The sequence below is a fragment of the Ahaetulla prasina genome, chromosome 1, assembly GCF_028640845.1.
Source record: "Ahaetulla prasina isolate Xishuangbanna chromosome 1, ASM2864084v1, whole genome shotgun sequence".
Taxonomy (NCBI): Eukaryota; Metazoa; Chordata; class Lepidosauria; order Squamata; family Colubridae; genus Ahaetulla; species Ahaetulla prasina.
Window position 1 is genome coordinate 182,018,044 of NC_080539.1, and position 20,555 is coordinate 182,038,598.

At 39.7% G+C, this 20,555-nt stretch overlaps 1 protein-coding gene across 5 annotated transcripts in view; it reads left to right on the forward strand.

Moving 5' to 3' along the window:
- Nucleotides 1–2,306: 2,306 nt before the first annotated feature.
- Nucleotides 2,307–20,555, forward strand: part of OPN5 (opsin 5) — a 31,790-nt gene continuing 13,541 nt past the window's right edge. For 3 of the 5 annotated variants that reach the window (XR_009155175.1, XR_009155178.1, XR_009155177.1), the window contains exons 1-4: nucleotides 2,307–11,647; nucleotides 13,524–13,709; nucleotides 16,630–16,749; nucleotides 18,888–19,058. Coding sequence is in view for 2 of the 5 variants with exons in the window: in XM_058184018.1 (XP_058040001.1) it covers nucleotides 13,571–13,709; nucleotides 16,630–16,749; nucleotides 18,888–19,058 (430 nt within the window). In the remaining 3 variants the exon portion in view is untranslated. Of the gene's footprint in view, nucleotides 11,648–12,212; nucleotides 12,425–13,523; nucleotides 13,710–16,629; nucleotides 16,750–18,887; nucleotides 19,059–20,555 lie in introns of those variants that run through there. The other 2 variants (XM_058184018.1, XM_058184026.1) reach the window with 2 other exon arrangements.

Below are 20,555 nucleotides of genomic sequence, written 5' to 3' on the forward strand. Positions count from 1 at the left end.
TATTGTTTTCATACATTTGCTCAAATCAAAAACTGCTATTAAATCATTTTGAAATACTGTAACCATTTTTCAGTTTCAAATACCTTTCCTCCTCTTATGTTTGGGATTCTAAAATTGTTTACTTCCTCTTTTTAACCATTTCACCGACAAATACTAGGAATAGAACCTTAAAATGCCACAACCGTGCTTGTTACCATTTTTAATGAGCTGACAGTTCAACTGGAATCAGGAAGTAAAATTGTTACCTCACATTTTAGCTCCCACTTATCTTCCTTCCCAGCCTACTGTATTTTCAGAGTTGTTAAAAGTCTGCTCTCAATTTGATCTCCTTCCTCCTCTTCTTACATGGATGGTTTTTAAATATTTTTTGCCCTTAGATGCTTTATATTATATTTCTTAGTCTTTTTTCCTTATCTTCTCCTTTCATAGAGCCAACTAAAACTTGAATCCCACTCAAAATTCAATCTTTCCTTTTCCTATTGAGATATTGGAATGTAAATATATGGACTGGAACTCTGTATTAGCAGTCCAGTTATCACTGGTCTCATGGAAAGTCAACTTCTCAGTCACAAGGACCAGAAGAAAAATAGAGCATAGATTCCCAGATAACTTTTGTTAGTTTTGCAAGAATAGTTTAACTGCTGCGTAGAAATGGAAGGATTTTGATCGGGGCAAAATTCCAAAATCAACTAAGCTATATTAAAAAAACTATTTCAAAAATAAAATTATTCAGATATCAAAAAATTCTTACGAGACACTGAGACCAGCAATCCGCTATTTTTATATCAGATAGAATTCACCTCATCTGCAGACTATAAGAAATTGTCTGGACCATCTTTTAGATGCAAACGCTGTACCGTATTGAATGGCATTTCCTTATAGTGTCTTTCTAGACCAGGGGTAGTCAACCTTTTTATATCTACCGCCCATTTTTGTATCTCAGCAGTAAACTTTTCTAACTGCCCACCGGTTCCACAGTAATGCACCATGTATCGTCGTCTGTGCATGACTCTTGCGCATCGTGGATTGGGTTTGGGGTGTGTGCCGGTTACATGCTCTGCTTGTCTGTTACAGCTGGGTGGTGTGGGGGAGATGTGCGAGCTATTCTGGGACGAGGCTCTTTTGTTTGCGGTCGCACTATAGCGCCATTTAGTTTCACCTATGTAACGTGAACTAAACTTATGTGCGAGCAATACAAATAGTATATTTTTCAGAAATTTAAATTGTCACGGAGAATTTTATGAAAACCTAATCAAAATGTTTTTAAATAATGCTATGATAATTTTTTAAAAAGTCAATTAAATTAAAAAAAAGGAAAGTGCTTCAATATCGGACAAAACCCCTACCACCCACCATAAAAGCTGGAACGCCCACTAGTGGGAGGTAGGGACCAGGTTGACTACCACTGTTCTAGATTTTCAGGTTTTGATCCAACCCATTTGTGCTCAGTGACCATTTTTACAGTTTTTCTTACTCATTTTGAAGGAGAAAATCCTCTACTGAGTGGGAAAGAAAGAACTTTTTTAATCCACTTCCTGCTGATTACCACACAGAGTGTAGCTAGAGGTGGATTACTTCCATATCTTATTTCTTAGAGCAGAGGTGTCAAACTCGATTTCATTGAGGGCCACATCAGCGCTGTGTTTGACTTCGGCGGGGGGGGTTGGGGCCAGGGTGGGCGTGGTCAGGGTGGGTGTGGCCAGCTCAACATCACTCCTGTCGGGTGCACCTGTGGTGGCTTGGGTGTGGCTAGGGGGATCCTAGCAGAGCCCTCCCAAGCTCCATTTTTGCTAGCAGACACACTGTGGCTGGACCTTCACCGTTTCCAGGGTGGTCCCATGGACCAGATCTAAGCACCCTGCAGGCCTTGAGTTTGACACCCCTGTTTTAGAGACTAAATTAGGAAGAATGGGGACACTGCAGGGGTGAAATGCTACCAGTTTGCTCCGGTTCAGGAGAACCGGTAGTAAAAAAATGCCTTTAAAAAGAAAAAAAAAAACTTCCGACGATAGCGCGGCACAGTGCGGAACTTTTTAAAAAACTTTTTTAAAGCATTTTTTTACTACTTGTTCCGGTGAATAGGTAATAAAAAATGCTTTTAAAAAGTTTTTTTAAAAGGTTCTGATGATCGTGCGCCACAGCTGTAGTCGTCGGAACTTTTTTTAAAAAAAATTTAAAGCATTTTTTTACTACCTATTCGCCGGAACTGGTAGTAAAAAAATGCTTTAAAAAAGTAAAAAAATAAGTTGGCCATGCCCACCCAGTCTACATGACCCCACCAAGCCACAACTACCAGCTACCACAACTGCCCACAGAACCGTTAGCAACAAATTTTACCACTGGGACGCTGGTTAGTTGGGCAACTATTTCTGGGTGAATAGATGGGTTAAAGCAGGGATTCTGAAAGTGCTTGACCCAATTACCCCTTTCCTCAGTCTTGAATAATGTCATTAACATGATCCCCACAAAGAGAGATAATGCTGTTTTACCCAGTTGTCTCAGCAGCTGGAGTCAACTGAATCCTCAACTTACAAACAAGTAATTGCAAATTGCTGCATTATCACCCAGGATAGGCCCTAAAGATCCTACTCTAGTTCAAGTACTTCTGGGTTAAAAAGTCTGACTACAGGCAAGGTAATCGAGGGAACAAGGACCATTCTTTTGAAGAGGATCTTAGTGACTCCAGAGATTCCCCAATCTCTGTAAAAGGGCCTTTAGGTAAAGGTAAAGGTTTCCCTCGCACATACGTGCTAGTTGTTGCCAACTCTAGGGGGTGGTGCTCATCTCTGTTTCAAAGCCGAAGAGCCAGTGCTGTCCGAAGACATCTCTGTGGTCATGTGGCCGGCATGACTCAACACCAAAGGCTCACAAAAGGCTGTTACCTTCCATCAAACGTGTTATTCTACTTGCATCTTTATGTGCTTTCGAAACTGCTAGGTTAGCTTCTTGGGAGCTCACCCCGTTACACGGCAGCACTAGGGATTCGAACCGCTGAGCTGCCAACCTTTTGATCGACAAGCTCAAAGTCCTAGCCCCTGAACCACCACGTCCCCCCCCAAAAAAAAGGTCCTTTACCACTTCCCAAATTTGCCAACTACATACTTTTCTGCTGGGTTGAGTAAAATGATCAAATTGCTCTTGAAAAGCTACAGGCTGTGGCTTGTGGTGTCTCTTAAAGACCATACATTTTAATTACAAAGTTCCAAACCATATGAGGCTAGGATATTGAAAAACTACCTCTTCCCATTTAATTGTTGTTAGTTGCGAAGTCGTATCTGACCCATCGCGATCCCAAGGACAACATTCCCCCAGGCCTTCCTGTCTGCTACCATCCCCTAGAGTCCATTTAGGCTCACGCCAACTGCTTCAGTGACTCTATCCAGCCACCTCATTCTCTGCCACCCCTTCTTCTTTTGACCATTTAGAGCAGTGGTGGGTTTCAAAAATGTTTACTACTGGTTCTGTGGGTGTGGCTTGGTGGGCGTGGCAGAGGAAGGTTACTGCAAAATCCCCATTTCCTCCCCATCAGCTGGGACTTGGGAGGCAGAGAATAGATGGGGGCGGGGCCAGTGAGAATTTTTACTACCAGTTCTCCGAACTACTCAAAATTTCCACTACTTGTTCTCCAGAACTTGTCAGAACCTGCTGAAACCCACCTCTGATTTAGAGCCCCCCATAATTTCCTGTCTTCCTCAGAAGCTTGTAGTGTATGTCATTCCCCCCCCACCCATAAGGGATCAGGTTGGGGAGGGTATAGGAAATTGAAGTATGTGGAAGCAGCAAAATAATACACTTATTCTTTATCTTTACTCTTCCAGATGTTATTCATGTAGACATTGCAATTCTTCCAAGTGCCTTACACCTTCTGATCTCAGGGATGCAATCACCATGTTGATCAATTTCTAGAGCCCAGGAAGATGAAGTCCTTTACTATTTCTCATTGTCCAGCTGCACTATGACCTGTGTGTTTTCTCTGCAGTTGTCTTTATCTTTATTTTCTTGATGTTAAAGTGCAGCCCAAATCTTTCAGGTTCCTCTTTGTCTCTCAGGATTAGCCAGGAATAGCCATTCCAGATGTTCTATCATCTGCAAATTGAAGATTGTTGTATAAAATGTATAAAAGTGCACATGCATGTTTAAATTTAACAGACCTTTGGAACTAATGGAATTATACTCATGAAGCCTGCCTCTCTTCCAGGTGATTTATCTTTCTCCTGGGGCTAGTTAAAAAAAAGGAATATCTCATCCGTAATTGTGGATCTCTTTACAGAGTTTATTTATCTCCTTAGTCAGGACATGCAGGTACACTAGAGGTACAGCAGGAACTTATGGTATTCGACAGGCAGCCTGGAGAACACTCGACTGTCCGGCCCATTCTCCAAATTGGCTCTCCTGGCTTCTGCTATAGCTTCCTGTAGCTGCTCCTTGGCTGCAGTGCTTCCGTCGGCTTCTGTCTCAGGTCCCAAGAACTCCAAACTGTTGCCCAGCATCTTCCCATCACAAGGACTCACCTGCCTATCCTCACCCTGCTATTCCTCGCCCAAAGCTTCCCGCCCTTCATTGTTGCCCCTGTAGCTGTAGTGGGGGAGGGGGCTAGTTGCAAATGCTTTCCTTTCTGAAGGGTCCTTCGTGCTCTCTGAGCTTGCTTGTTTTCTTGCAGACATTTCATTACCTAAACTCAGAGAGAGCCAAGGACCCCACATTTCAACCCTGACCTACAAATATTCTCTTTTATTGGCTTTTATTTCTCTCTGATCTCAGTTCTCCCTCCGGATTTCTGCCCACCTTAGAATCAGGTTCTTTTACATGTTTCCGAGATAGGGCGTGCTCTCTCTGCCTTCTTCCAAATCAGTTCTTCCACCATCTATCCCTTTGCCTGGCCTTTGGGGCTTAATTAAACCCTAACCTGGGTTTAGGCCGCCTTTTGTAGGAAATCTTCTTGCCTCTTCCTCTCCCCAAGATATGCAGCTCTGCTTGCTTACGAGGACCCTGCATCTGGAGACCTGGGCATTTATCCAGCATACCTTTGCCGTTGTGGCTTTTTCCTCCTCCCCTCAAAGCAAGGGGCTGCTCAAGTTACAGGACCTTCACTTCCCGTAGAAACTGCAAAAAAAAAAAAGGAAAGGAAAGGAAAGGAAAGGAAAGGAAAGGAAAGGAAAGGAAAGGAAAGGAAAGGAAAGGGGGGAAAAAGGAAAAAAGGAGAGGGGTTTATCCTAAACAGAAGAAAGGAACGAAGCAACGAGAAGGAAAAGGGAAAGAAAAGAGAAGTTGCATTCCTTAGGAGGAAGGAGAAGTGGAGAGCAGCTGCTACTGGTATTATTCTGCCCTCCTTCTCTGCCTCTCAGAACCAGAGTACAACTGAGCAGTGCAAAAATCTTAGAAATAAGTAAATAAAATTAGCCTGTTTAACAATAAAGAATTTAAAAACGTTTGAAGAAGCAAGATTTAATATATAAGTTCCAAAGATTTTTCTGCTTTCCACAGTAAAGCAATGTTTCAATAGCTGCTCCTTTTAAACAGTTTCCATTCTGAAAATCTAAGGCAATCTCATCCATCTGCTTTAGAGATGACCCGGGAGCAATTGTCTCCTGTAAATACAGCATATGGATTGTGATGCACTTCCATCACAAATCCATAACTTCGTATGTTAAAGAGCACATTTATCCATTAGGGATTCAATTTTATGGATCTATATACTCTCAGTCAGCAGTTTTAATAATCAAATGCATTATCTAAGCTGTTGCACATTAGCCGTTTTTGAGAATTAAGCAACAAGAATCAGAATTATAGATGCAAAGGTGAGATGGGCTATTTAGGGAGAGGGTTAAATGATTAATACAATTGTTCACAGATTTCTTCTTGCGTAAATTTAGTTTGGGCTTTACCAATGCAAGTAATAGGTGTTAAAATGTGAAGTGTCTCAGTATATAAAGACAATTCTCTTAAAGCTAAAAATCCTTAAATACTGTACAGTAAAAACACATCCAAAATTAATGGTGCTCAGTTAAAAGTTTGAGTTGCACTCTGACTTTGATAAAGCAGTTGGAAAGTCAACAGTCTCTTTGCATTCTCACATTCTTTATTTATTCCAGATCGCTTTGGAAGGTGCAAATGTAATGCAAAGTGTCATTTCACTTCAGTGCACTTTTTCCTCTCATGACAGTATGCATTGGCCCCAGAGAATTTGAAAACCCGACTGGAGAATTTTGTGTCAAGTACTTCTTGTTTTGCAAGAGGCAATTGGAAAATATGTATCCTTTCTAATTGATATCTTTGGGGTTAGAGAATACTATATAACAGATGCTCTTTAGTTAGAAAATATACCAGCTGAACAGAAAATCCTATCCTTGCATATTGTACATTTTGTTGGAAGAAATGTCCATCTGGGTTCAGTTGCAAGTGGGGAGAAAGACACTGGAAACATGGAGACTGCTTGAAAACATGGTTTAATGGTGGACAGGACCACATGATTTTGAGGTCCTGGGCAAAAAAGCACATGGATGTGTGAGAGAGATTTATACCCTCTGTTGGGCTTTGAATTTGAGCTTGTATTCTGATTGGTTGTCCGACTCCCATGGGCCATGCAGGGGTAACTTTGTAGGCTGTCTTTTGAGTCCCAGGCTTGGTTGAATCTTGCTGGGTGATGATGTAATAAAGAGTGTTTTGGGCAATTCCTATTATGGCTGAGGGTTAATCCTACCTTTGTTGGATCTTGGGTGAGGGCATTTGCTTATGAATAGACCTAGCTATCTCTATTTTTAAAGTGCTGACATCTGCTGTGGGCTATTTTTTTTTTTTGGTTTACATTTATATCCCGCCCTTCTCTGAAGACTCAGGGCGGCTTACAGTGTGTAAGGCAATAGTCTCATTCTATTTGTATATTTACAAAGTCAACTTATTGCCCCCCCAACAATCTGGGTCCTCATTTTACCTACCTTATAAAGGATGGAAGGCTGAGTCAACCTTGGACCTGGTGGGGCTTGAACCTGCAGTAATTGCAGGCAGCTGGTTTTAATAACAGGCTTCTTATAGCCTTGAGCCACCACGGCCCTATTGAGAGTGTGGGGGCTATTAAGAGTGAGTCTGCTTCCTGCCATCCGGAGAGGTATAATATTCTGCCTTTTTAATATTTCCTAGAATATTTCATTTTTCTAGGAGAGAGGTGGGTGCTAACTTCCTACAATTTTTTAAAAAAATCTAATTCTCAGTTTGCAGATAAGAAAAAAAAATAGAAATTATTTCTCTGCTATAACTTTCTTAAATTTAATTTGTCACATGCCTTAACTTTTAAAAAAGAAATAGAGCTCTAAGAAAAAGAGAAAAGGAGAATTCAAAGTCTACTGGATATATTAAAATATCTATAAATTTGTTCTTAATTTGCTAAGTGTGCTTCCACGCAAATTCTAAAATATATTCACTTTGATAATCTTATTTCATGATTAATTAATTGCCTTAATAAGCACGTAAAAAGTTAATATCTTGCTATGAACATTACTGAAATTGTGGTTATTGTGCTTTAATCACAAAAATCTAGTCATTAATGAAATAATGATGAAGAGTTTAAAGATTATAAGTATGCTTCTGATAATCTTTAAATGAGACTAATTCAGCCAAAAAATTGTTTCATGTTTACCAGATGCCTAAAGAATGTTTTGAAAATGTTAGTTGTGTTCATTATGATAAAAATATAAAATGATAGAGAGGACATAATATGGCTTGTCTTCTTACTGTTGCATTTTTGGTTAATATGCATAAATAACTTCATATTGCAAAGAGAAGAATTGTAATGTTTAAAGTTGTACGTGTAATTTTGGACAATTTATTAAAGATTTGAACTTACATATGAAGAACTATAACGAAATAAACAATAGAGATTTTTTTTAAAAAAACCATTCAATTATTCCTTTTGCCCTTCTTTCTGTTTGAGTAATTATCCTCTTAAAATTTTTCCCAAACCTTTTCATGTCTTTTTAATTCCCAAGTCCCCAAATCATCAATTTGTTTTTCCTTCTTTCAACAAAAAATACTTACAGGTTTTCCAACCTTTCAAAAAAAAACCAAACCTGTCATTTTTTTCTCTGCTGAAATTTGTCAGCCCCAGAATTTCTGCAAGTCTAGTTAATTTTATAATCCAATCTTCTACTGTAGGCATCTCATTGCTCTTTCAATTTTTTTGCATACAATAATCTTGTCCTCTTTACCATATACAATAAAATTTCCGATATTTCTTTTCTAATCCCTTGTCCATAAAACTTAGTATGAAAAATTCTGGTTTTATTTGTGATGTTAGTCCATCTCTTTTGCATCACTATATGCACTATATGCAATACCCCCTTTTTTCTTTCTTTTTGCAGACATGCAGACTGTTCTCCATACCACAAACAATAATGTCTATGGCAAAGCACAAGAGAAAAACTTTTTTTGCTTGGGTTTCTTCATGTGGATTAGGTGTGACAGGGATGTTACAATTTGACTCTCCTTGGGTACAAACCTCCGGGAATCACTGGATAATCCCCCAAACAATGGCACATGGTTTTTGTGTCTTGTAGAAATGGGGCATTCCTGGGTAGCCATCCCAGGCTTCCAGAGATAAAATACCCACCCCCACAGCACAGCCCACTTTGTGTCCCAGCTCAACTATTTGATTTAGAGCAGTTTGTCATTTCTTGGCTTTAATAATGAGTTTTTGGTTTCTCTAATGCATTGGGCCACCAGCATTAAGTGTTCCAGATACTGTTCTCAGATGGTTGAAAAGATAACCACATCTTATTTATATAAAGAAGTCATTAAAATCCATTTGCCAGTCTTTTAAAGTTGTGAGAACATTCTAAAGATGAAGGTAACTTGTGATGCATGACAGCAGCTGATTTCTTATTTTTATTTTTCTACCAAGGGCCCTTTCTGTTACCTTTTTGTGGAGTCCATGTAGAAATACAGTATCTGACTGTCTTAGCTGCTCCATCATATCAGTTAGCCTGGCTCTGTTTTCCTAGGTTCTCCACAGACCATGGAGAAAATTATTCTGCCCCACTCGTCAAGCATAGCAACCAGGATGCCTGGGTAGATCCATGCACTCCAAGAGAGTCAATTCACTCCCACTTTCTGTGTCTCCTCGGGTTTTTTTTTAAATACTTGTGTAGCTAGGGGGCTACTGAGTAGTCCTTCGTGTACTCCATATCTATAATGGAGATGACCAGATTTATTTATTTCTTAGGGATACAGGCCACTTCAGTTGTAGCTGATGCTGAGAATTCCACTTTTATAGTAGTGGTTAAAACAATACATCAGAACAGTTTTAATAATCTCATCTGAATGTGATGTGAAAATAATCTCATATATAAACTGCTTGGTAGGGGATCATCTCCACTTCAATCTCTGACCAGTCCTGCCGAACAGGCAGAGATCTTGCCTGGAGCAGGCAGTCTCAATGATAGCCAGTTCCTAAGCCAAGATTAATATGTTCTATGAATAGCTTAGCATACTTGCACTACTGCTTGAGTATCAAGGCAAGAACCAATGACATGTTTTCTATTCCAATCCATGGCAAAATCCCCAACAGGTGTCTATTGCTAGTATTAAGCACCACCAAATACTAGGGCTTCAGGGTATTCACAAGCCAGGCTTCAGTCTAGATCCTTGAAACACTATGTCATAATTCAGCTGTTCTACCTTTTCTTTAATGTGATAACAACACTTCCATACTCTCAGCCCTGGAGGCCATCTTTCTCTTTGGATCTTCAGGGCTGCCACATTTAGTGCACAGGCCTGCTGTGGGAAACTGGGAGGAGGGTTGCATGGAGTGGGTAGAAATAGATAGCCAAAATAACATTCTTTTCTCTGGGAGTCAAGGACATTCACCCTGCACCTAGAAAGGCATGACTGGGACACATCTCTAGTTGGGATGATGGATTGATTGGACCAATGTGATGGATTTTTGGATGCAGGGGAAGAGACTTTGACTGGGGAAAACCCAGGGTGCTTTCAGATTCGGGTTTTCCCAAATGTGCCAATATGACATCTCTAATAAAGTGGAACTTTGAGGAACTCCTGGCCCCGGAGTCTTATTCAGTTGGAGGTATTACTTGGAAACCTGACACATACGGCTTGGACCTTGATAATCTGTATTGGTCTGAGGAGCAACATCTGATTTTCTGGCTCAAATGTGTTGTTATAAGGTGCTCTGTAATAGCCCTGCTATTCTTGGAGGACTTCCCTCTCTCTATAAACAAATCAGGTTCAGATCCCATTGAAGTCATACCATTTGATGGGCCTTAGGAAGCATCCCTTTTCTGTTATGGTGACTGCCTTGTGGAATAGCCTTTCCCCTGGATAGAAACAGCCCTGATCCTCCTAGCCTTTCAGAAAGCAGTTTTTCCTCTTGTTCTACCATCTCATCTCAATTTAAAAAATCCCGTTGATAGGCTTTCTACCTTTTCCCACCTTACTTCACCTCCTGGGATATCTTTGCTTCAGAGTATGCACTTCAGGATGAAGCATTCATTCTACAATTAGCACTAAGCATGGAAGCAGGATTATTTTACAAAACTAGAACAATTCAGTAATTGCATTCAAGAGACTTTATGCCAAACAGATGAACACAATCAAAGAAAAACATACCTATCTCCTCTGTTTTTAAAATTTGCTCTTTGCTTTTGGAATTAAATTTGTCCTAGGCTATTTTTAGGGCCTGGAAAAGACAATCCCCCTCCCCAGCATTAAGCAACCCCAAACCATCCAATCCATCTACCATTCAGAGGCCAGGGAAACCACTAGCATTTCACAGTATGTTACCAGTGAGGCCCAGAAAATGCCAAACAAGGCAAGATCTTCCTCCTGCAAATCAGCATCTAATCAGCGCTGCTTCCAAGCTCTGCCTCTAGCTTTAAAAGGTGAGAGGATTCATTCATCCGCTACAAGCATTTAGCTTTTTTCATCTCTGACCAGAACCTTTGCGTGCCAGTTGCCAGTACGTTCCTGTGGAAATAGTTGTTTCGTCCCCCGGGAAATAAAAGTTAATATTCCAAGCAGATGACAGATTAAACTGGCATTTGGATTTGATTTAACAGCCATGTAGTTTTGTTGAAGTTGCATCAGTTGTTCAGCTGATTAGAAGCTAGCTGCACAAGTGGCCATTGGCCTTTATATATGGAGTTTTTTAGTCTATAAAACTAATGTACCATTGATTTTTTTTTTTTTAAAGCTATACATTCAATCCTTATAAAAGGACTTGTAGCTGGCAAACTCCTGTAGTCCTACTGAAATTAGTTTTGCCCAGTGTGCTTGATGCTCAGCAGGTGCACTTTTACTGTCCCTTCTGGAAGATGTAATTGGCTCTTCAGATATCTGGCAGATCTGATTTTCAGCTGCTTTCGGAGATAATCAATTCAAAAAGTCAACTACCAGAATCTCAAGCAACTCCAGAAGAAGGAGAGAGTGAGGAGAGGGATGAGACAATAAGCAGAGTGAAAACGGCAGGATGTATCTGAAGAAGCCTTAAGATCAGTTATTTCAACTGCTGGACCTGTCGACACATCCAATGGCAAAAAATTCTTTCCTGGATATAATCAAGACTGGAAGAATTAATTCTAACCTGGAGATCAAAGGCAGAGCTTAGTAGGAAAGTGGTGTGCAGAGCTCCAGATTTAAGGTACATTTAGAGTCTTGCTTTTATCATTAAGAAAATATTGGATGACTGGATGGAGTTTTTGTGATATATGGATTTTGGCTACTGTGTGATTGAATTCTTTTTTAAGCCTTATTATTTGGGGAATATTCGGCTTGTTAAATGAATTCTTCATTCAAAGAAGATTTTTCACAAACTTGCTAACATGTATTACTCCAGAATTCAGTTTGCTACAGAATTTGACAGATAGGACTAAAAGTAAATCACTAGTGTGAAAATACTGAAAATCGTTAAATACATATTAATTGCTGGACCCAGTTCAGACCAGGAGAATAAGCAATATTAGCTATATTAACTCTAAGGTAAATCAGGTTTAATATCTTGGTAGTGAATAGCAGAATTTTTCCTTGATACTAAACTATGTTTAATCTAAAGAAGAAAATGCTGGGGATGACATGATAGCTATCTTCCAATTCTTGAAGGGCTGTCACAGGGCTGTCAATTTATTTTTCAAAGCACCAGGACAAGAAGTAATGGGTGGAAGCTCATCAGAGGGACATCCAAGCCAGAATTAAGGAGAAATTTCCTGACAGTGAGAACAAATAATCAATGAAACAGCTCAGTCTGTGGAGTTGTGCACGTTTGTTCCATCGCTGGAGGTTTTCAAGAAGAGACTGGGCAATCATTTGTCCGGGATGGAATAAGAACTCCTGCCTTGGGCAGGGAGTTTTGCTAGAAGATCTCCAAGGTCCTTTCGAGCCTTATAATTCTATGATTCATAGTTGATTTTTCAATCCAGCTGTAAGTGGTACCAAATCTTACACTATTTATGAATACAGTTCTAAAGTGTAAGTCATAATAATGCTCTCATCTTTTTAGTTAAGAGTGGAGTAACAGGTTTTACCCTTTCCTCTATAATGTCTGTATATGAATAGTTTGTATCAAAGTCAGCTTTCAAGTGCAGTTGCTTGTTTGACTCAACTACCCGAAGAATCTGCAGTTTGTTGACTAGACACAATACAGGAATGCCTGAGGAATACAATGCTAGTCCTATATTTTGGTTGAAGTCGAGATTTGTTTCCATTCTGCTGGCTAACCATCTGAACATAGCACTGCATGTGTATTTGATAGCATTGGCACCTGTTTCTAACTCACTTGCAAAATTCCATTCTAGTCCTTCTATACGTGCCTTATTGTTGGTGGCTAATTCTTGAGATATGATAGCAGTTTCTAAATTTTTAAAATGTCAAAGTATCAACAAAAACTGGGCATGTTAAGAAGACCACCTTGTCTTCCTCAAACTCACTGTTTAGCAGGAATGCCTTTTCTATACCTCCCCTCCCTTTGCAGAGTTTTCCAGATGATGTTGGATGGATGTTGTGTCCATCCAACATCAGTGCAAACCATATGCTCTTCAGGGAGAGAGACTTGTGGTTTTGTTATTGATTTGTGCTTAATGTTACACTACAGTATTAGTAATGGCCCAATCTTTAGTGCCCCCAAATCATAGGTATACCTCAGAAGTGCTAATTTAAATTAAAATATTTTATTTTAAAATTAATGTGGCAAAATTATTCTTGGTACGATATTATCAGCAAATTTAGGAATTTAACAAGGTGTAAAGGTAATGTGGAACCAATTTTTTTTGTTCTTGATAAAAGGACTTTGAGTATAACATGTAGTGTTTAATTAGTAATCTGCATCAAAAATTTTAATGCAAATAGTCTCTCTGCTGTAACACACAGGTGGATCATAAATTCATGGCCATAAACTAAAATTATATTATTTTCCATGCATTGCAAAATCACAATGGAAACATGGCTGGGCCAGATTTTTTTTTATTACTTTATTCCAATACTGTATATTATTTGAATCATTTGTTTTCTTTTTTCCTGTTTAGATCAATGTGATTTGGCAGCCTTTTTTTTCTTTGATATCAGTTTCAATATGACTGGAATGTACTCAAGGCAAAATGCTTCATCCCAAGATATTAATCTTCCTCACCACCAGCCAGATGGAGACCCTTTTGCATCAAAACTCTCAAAGGAAGCTGACATAATCGCTGGAATTTATTTATTAATAATAGGTAAGATTGTTCTGTTTTAGCTATTGTTCTGGTAGGAGTTGTTGAAATGTATGTAGATCTGTTTTGATTTAATTCTGAATTTTATACAGTAATGTTTGTTAGATTCCTTGTATACTATAATCCATAAAGCAGTACTGTTTGAATTGTACTCAGTCTTCAGGGAGGATAGAATTGCCTTTTAAAAGAATTCTGTGATGTGTCATGTTTTATTGTTTCATCCTCTCGGAAACTATTGGTCAAAGTTAGAAATCTTGCTACCAATTGCTTGGGGCTGAGGCAGGTATGTCAAGGGAGAGAGAGGGGGGAAGGGAGGGAGGGAGAGAGAGAGGGAGTGGGGGAGAGAGAGAGATCTCTCCAAACATAGGGATTTTTTAGGGAGAGGATGAATGTTAATCAAATGTGGCTTGTTAGCTAGCATTTATCCAGCCATAGGAGCAATTATCAGAGGAACTGGTAGAATAGTTTTTCTACATTCTTACTTTTCTCTTTTAGTCAAAATAGAAGAAAATTTGGCCAACCATAGCTCTTTCTTTCATCCTGCTGATGTGATAAGGCTTTTCCCTTCTGTGCAATCCATAGGGTAGGGATTTCTCAAAAAAGCAGGACATTGAGAGAAATTATGTTTGCTGGATTCCAATGTGCTGTTCCCACTGACTAGTCCCAATTAATTCCAGCAGCCAAACTAGAGGCTCCAAAAAGGTGAAATGCAGAATGTCTAGGTATTGTATTGTACAGGTAGTTATGACCACAATTGAGCTCAAAATTTCTGTTGCTAAGCAAGGTAGTTGTTAAATGAGTTGTGCAGTCATTAAGTGAATCTGGATTCCTCCACTGTCTTTGCTTGTTGGAGGTCAGCTGGGAAGATTACAGAGGGTGATCATATGAACCTGGGACAATGCAACGATCATAAAAACATGCCAGTTGCCAAGTGCCCAAATTTTGATCACCTGGCCATGGGGATGCTGCAACAGTCATAAATGTGAAAAATGGTCATAAGTAACTTTTTAAAATGCTGTTGAAGCGTCTAATGGTCACTAAATGAATTGTTGTAAGTCAAGTACTATCTGTACTTCAACATGAAAGGAACCTCTCCATTGCCACCTGAACAGGGGTTCCATGGACATTTCTCATGGAAAAAAGAAAATTTGCAATGTGATTTCTAACTAATGCATATCATACATACATAGACACACATGTATACATATATTATGAAGAAGCCTAGATAAAGAGGAAGAAAATATTGTATCTTTGGGAGGACTATTGTAAAACATTATTTTTGTTTTTTTACTTAAGATGCATCAGGAACTGTGATAGTGTATGTCATAACTTGGATTACTGTAATGTACTCTACATGGGGCTGTCCCTGAAGACTCTTTGGAATGGTATACAGCTGTTCAAAATGCTCTGGCATGAGTGGCAATGGGTTGTTGCACTGTTTCATGAGGGCGCTGCTTACCAGTCAGCTTCTAGGAACTATTCTAATTCTATAAAGCCCTTCATGGCATGGGGATGCTTTCCAAGTCTCATCAATGAAAGAGGCTCACCTTGCAAGACCCAGAAAGTGTGTCTCATCAGCCCTGTAGAATGGCATCAAATAACTCCCATCATTCAGAACTTCATTAAAAACATGGTTGGAATAGGATGGAAGTCCCCACAGTCTCTTTGTTTTTTCTCAGTTGTGTGTAGTTTTCCAACTGATTTTGGGGTGTTTTTTTCTCTTTCAATTGTAAGCAGCCTAGTGTCATTAAGAAGTCCGGCATCCTTGAAACTGAATTAAATAAGTTTTTAAAAATTGTACAGATCTACAGTTCTGTCCTCTGAGCTCATTTTAGCACAGTAAAACAAATTCTTGGGGGATCATGAGTTCAAAAGCATTATGCTTCTTTGATAAAGTTTCCCTGTAATTGTCACACATCTTTCCCTAGTTCAGAAATTTGTTCCCCTCCATAGAGCTGTTCCCCTTCTATTGCCTGAGTTTTTTGAACTACTTGCCTATCTGTTCCATGGATGAGAATAATGTTTGATTCTAACTGTATTCTGTTTCTGGAGGAGATACAAAAATTATAAATAAAACATAAGAAAGAACATGTGAATATGTTCATGCCAGCAGTTGCATCATGGGGTAGCCTACTTTACAAATGAGCAAGAATTTGAAAAAGAGGAGCAATGGAGATTTTTTTAAAAAGCAAGTTCATCTTTAATAATGTAGTTGTTAGGGCTTTGTTGTGTTTTGGATGCAGTTCCAAAAAGACAGTGTCTATTATGCTTTTAAATAAAGGTTCCATTGAAAACTTTTTAGAAGACTTTAGAAGGGTTTCTTTCTCTTCAAGAAAATGTGACCTTCCCCTGACAAATTCTTGTCATTGTATATTTACCTTTACTCAAAAATGTGATTCTCCACCCACTCTAGTATACGGAGGAGAGGGTGGGGGACAGGGAGAGAGAAGGAGAAAGAGAGAGAGAGATGCATCCTTTATTCTGTGTGAGGGAGAGAAAGGAAATGAATGTATAGAGGGGGTATACATGAAAGACAGTGATAGAATATTCTATTCCCAAAATTTTGGTTACAAAGAAATGTAGCTTTTCAGAAGAAGAAAAAGGTTCCTGGGTTTGCTGTAGAGCAGGGCTGTCAAACTCCTGGCCCATAGGCCGGATGCATCACACGCTGGCCATTCCCACACCTAGTTTAGCAAAGTGGGGGAAAGCCCCAATACATCACGTGATGCCACCATGATGACATGAGTTTGACACCCCTGCTGTAGAGCATTCTTGTTCTCCAGATCTTTTTTATTTTATTTTATTTTATTTTATTTTATTTATAACCCTGTTTATCTCTTTTAAGATCTTCATGTTTTTAACTGAACATTCATTTCTGTCCACTCTGATACCACTCTTGTTGTCAAATTTTACTTTATTGTAGGGATCCTGTCCACTTTAGGCAATGGATATGTTATTTATATGTCAATACAACGGAAAAGGAAGCTCAAGCCAGCAGAGATCATGACGGTAAATCTAGCAGTCTGTGACTTGGGGATTTCAGGTAATTCCACTTTAGTTTAGCTGAAAATGAAATTCTGGGTTCCTGTAAGCCGCATCTAGGCCTATAGTAATTATAAATGAAATATCACCACCATTTTAAAAAATTTCTGTGTTTACAAATGATTAATGCCAATCAGCATGGAAAATAATCATTGAAACAATGCATATTTTAGATAATAATCTGGAGTTTAGTAAAGGCAGTATTGCAGTTGAACGCATTATATATCAATCAGTTTTCATCAATCTGGTGTCCTCCAATGTAATGGATATACTCAAGTCTTAGCTAGGAATTTTAGAAAATATGGACTAACACAGCTGCCACCAGAATGGAGAATGCTATTACAGAATATAACAACATGTGAACGATCATTTTAAAACAATCTAAATAATACTGTACAATAAAATTTATCTTTATTCTTTCTTCAGATGTATTGATCATTTAGTCAATTGAACCTTACATTTAATAAATTAATGATGAATAAAATGTGATGAATTTTAAAAAATTGAAGTGCTCTGCTAATTTGATAATAATGACTCAATAAAATAAAGTGAGAAAAAGAGTTAATTATAGCAATTATTTTCTAAACACAATTATTTGCAGATAGTAACAAATTTATTCACGTGGTCATGAATGACTCTTTTATATAGTCAAAGAAATATCTTAGCTTTTTAAAATTTCAATAAATGTGATTAAATATATAGTCCCTCCATTTTGTATATTAAATGATATATGAGGAATTAGCCTGAAAGTTATGAAGCATGCCAAGTTTTTGCATAGATGTGTTGAAATGTTACTGATATCATTAATACTGCTGGAAAAGAAACATTTAAGGAAAAACAGACTTATGCAAAGATATGTTCAGTGTTTAGCAGAAGCACTTCTACTGACGGAATCAGATTTTCCATTGCTGTTTTCCCTCATAACACTCCAATTGTTTGCTCTGGAAATCCCTGCGTTCAGGAGCAGGTTTGAGGGTATATGATATGTGGTATGAAATAATACCACTTTTGCTCACTATTGCTTATCTCAGTCTGATCTGATCCATTCCAATCCAATTTGACTTTTCAAATGCTGAATTCAAATCTATATAGCATGTTGTTGTTGTTTTACTTCTGTTGTGTGATACATTCTAATACGGCTCTGTTGGATATATAAACATCAGATATATCTCAGAAGAAACAACACTTAGGTAGCACTGTTGTACCATAGATTGTTTATGACCTGCAAAACATTGGCTGAGGCAAATCTGCCATTCCACTGTCATCTGGCATAATATTCATTACTTTGTAAGACAGTCTTCACTTTAATTTGCATATGCAAAGGTCAAAAGTAATGTTTTCCCACCTTTCAGTTATGAATGGAGATAAACTAATTGGAAGAACCTGAAATAGGTATAACAGCTCATGTAATGAAAACATCTTGACCTCAGCAATTTCTCTCATCTTTGAAAGCTGAAATTTACTACTGATCAGGAAAAGGCTTTTGAACCACTTCTTCATTGTGATCAATCCTATTGAAGAAATCATCAACTTACATGCAGAAAATCTGGAAATTGAAATGTTTGGTGGACATGTTATGGCTGTTAAATTGGGTTTTGAGAAATATCTGCAATATTTTCCAGTATGACGTCTTATAACCTTCCTTGAACTGTGACTAAATAAGGAAGCCATTACCAGTATCTTATAAAATTTGTTATCTCTCTTCAGTTTGATCCTTCCTTCCTTCCTTCTATCTTTCTTTCCTTCCTTCCTTCCTCCCTCCCTCCCTCCCCTCCGCTTCCTCTCCCCTTCCCCCTCCCCCTCCCCCTCCCCTTCCCCTCCTTCCCTCCCTTCCCTGCCCTGCCCTGCCCTGCCGTTCCTTTCCTTTCCTTTCCTTTCCTTTCCTTTCCTTTCCTTTCCTTTCCTTTCCTTTCCTTTCCTTTCCTTTCCTTCCTCCCTCCTTCTTCCTCTCCCCTTCCCCTTCCCCCTCCCACTCCCTTTCCTTCCTTTCCTTTCCTTTCCTTTCCTTTCCTTCCTTTCCTTTACCTCCCTCCCTTCCTCCCTCCCTTAATTTTTATATTGCTTGAAGGTATTACATACATTTTTCTTTATTCTTTCAGACCTTTACCTGCCTCTGATTTTTTTTTCTTTCTTTTACAGTGGCAGGAAAACCATTTAGTATCATTGCATTCTTCTCCCACCGTTGGATCTTTGGTTGGAGTGGCTGCCGCTGGTATGGATGGACTGGCTTCTTCTTTGGAGTTGGAAGTCTTATTACCATGACTGCAGTCAGTCTGGACCGGTATTTTAAAATATGCTATTTATCTTATGGTAAGTTGAAACTTATATACAACTTTTCCCTAGATGTGTTGAAGTTTGCACTCCAGGGTTCCCAGTCAGCTCTGTGAGACAGTGTCTGAAATATATCCATTCTTGAATGATTTATCAGACCTTAATTACTACTTTTTCATTTACATTGCAAGTACAAATTGTCCATCTTTGAATTCCTGGACATTCTTTGACACACTACTTCTCTTCTGTGTGCCTACATATATATGCTTGTGCAGACATAATTACAGCTGTGGGTGTCCATAGTATGGTAGTCCTTGAGATGTGACTATAATGGGGCCTAACTATTATGGTCGTAGGTCATGACAGCCGTTAAGTGAACCATTTCACCTAATGACCCTGTTATGTATTAACAGTTGTGCCTTTAAATATTTGAGCGGGAAATCAGCACGTTGCTGATTGGACGAAGCCTCCAGCAGAACTGTATAAAAGGAGAGGTTTTAGCCCCAGCCTGTTGCTGGGTTCACCCTATATTAAAGAGCTGTTGTCACTACCCTGGTCTCCAGCCTCGTTACTTCCCGAACTTAACATTGGCGACGAGGGTGGGATCTCGAGGCTAAAGGAGAACCAGAACCGAGCTGAAGCACGCTAGTTCCGAACCCAGCAAACTCAGGGCAGAAACGCGGAAATGGCAAACACGCCACCCGCACTGCATAACCCGGCAAGGAGAAATGGGGAACATATATGACCCGCTTCAAAGCTTAGAAGCCAACGAACTACAGGATCCCTGATAACCGCAAACGGGCTTACTTCCTAAGCCATTGCGGGCCGGAGGTAATCGAGATTGCGGAAGCCCTGGCAGAGCCAACGCCGATACAATCGGTATCGTGGCCGACTCTGCAGACTTTGCTGAAGAACCATTTCGCACCGACGCCGCCCAAATACGCAGCGGTTTGAATTGGAGAACGAGACAGATGGAGGGCGAGTCCATCGGTGACTACATGGCCGCTAAGAAGAGCGCCCAAGGACCGCGGATACCGAGACTTAGACGGCGTGCTACTTGAGCAACTCATCCGAGGGGTCAAGGACATCCGCCCACGGGCGACGACTGCTAGCCAGGAGCAACCTGACACTAGCCACCGCCTGGACGAGGCCAGAGCACACGAAATGTCTACTAAAGCAGCAGAGACTCTGCAAAAGCCTCTTCAATCCAAGGCGAGCGCAAAGCCAACGCCAGTACACCAGGAGGAGATTCAGTCCGAATCCGAAGGTGAGGGCGAGGATGAGGAAGAGGTCTGCCGGACCGAGAAGCGCGACACGGAGAACCGTGACGAGTGCGGAAGCTGCGGAGGGCAGCATCAGCGCCAACGCTGCAGGTTTAAAGACGCAACATGCCGGCGGTGTGGGAAGAAAGGACACTTAGCTCAGGTTTGCAGAGCGGCCCAACCTTCCCGCCGAAAATTCAAATCGGCCAATCAAAACGCGGAACCGGAAAGGCGGCCCGCGATTGGTTCAAACAAGAAAGGCGCGAAGTCTAAC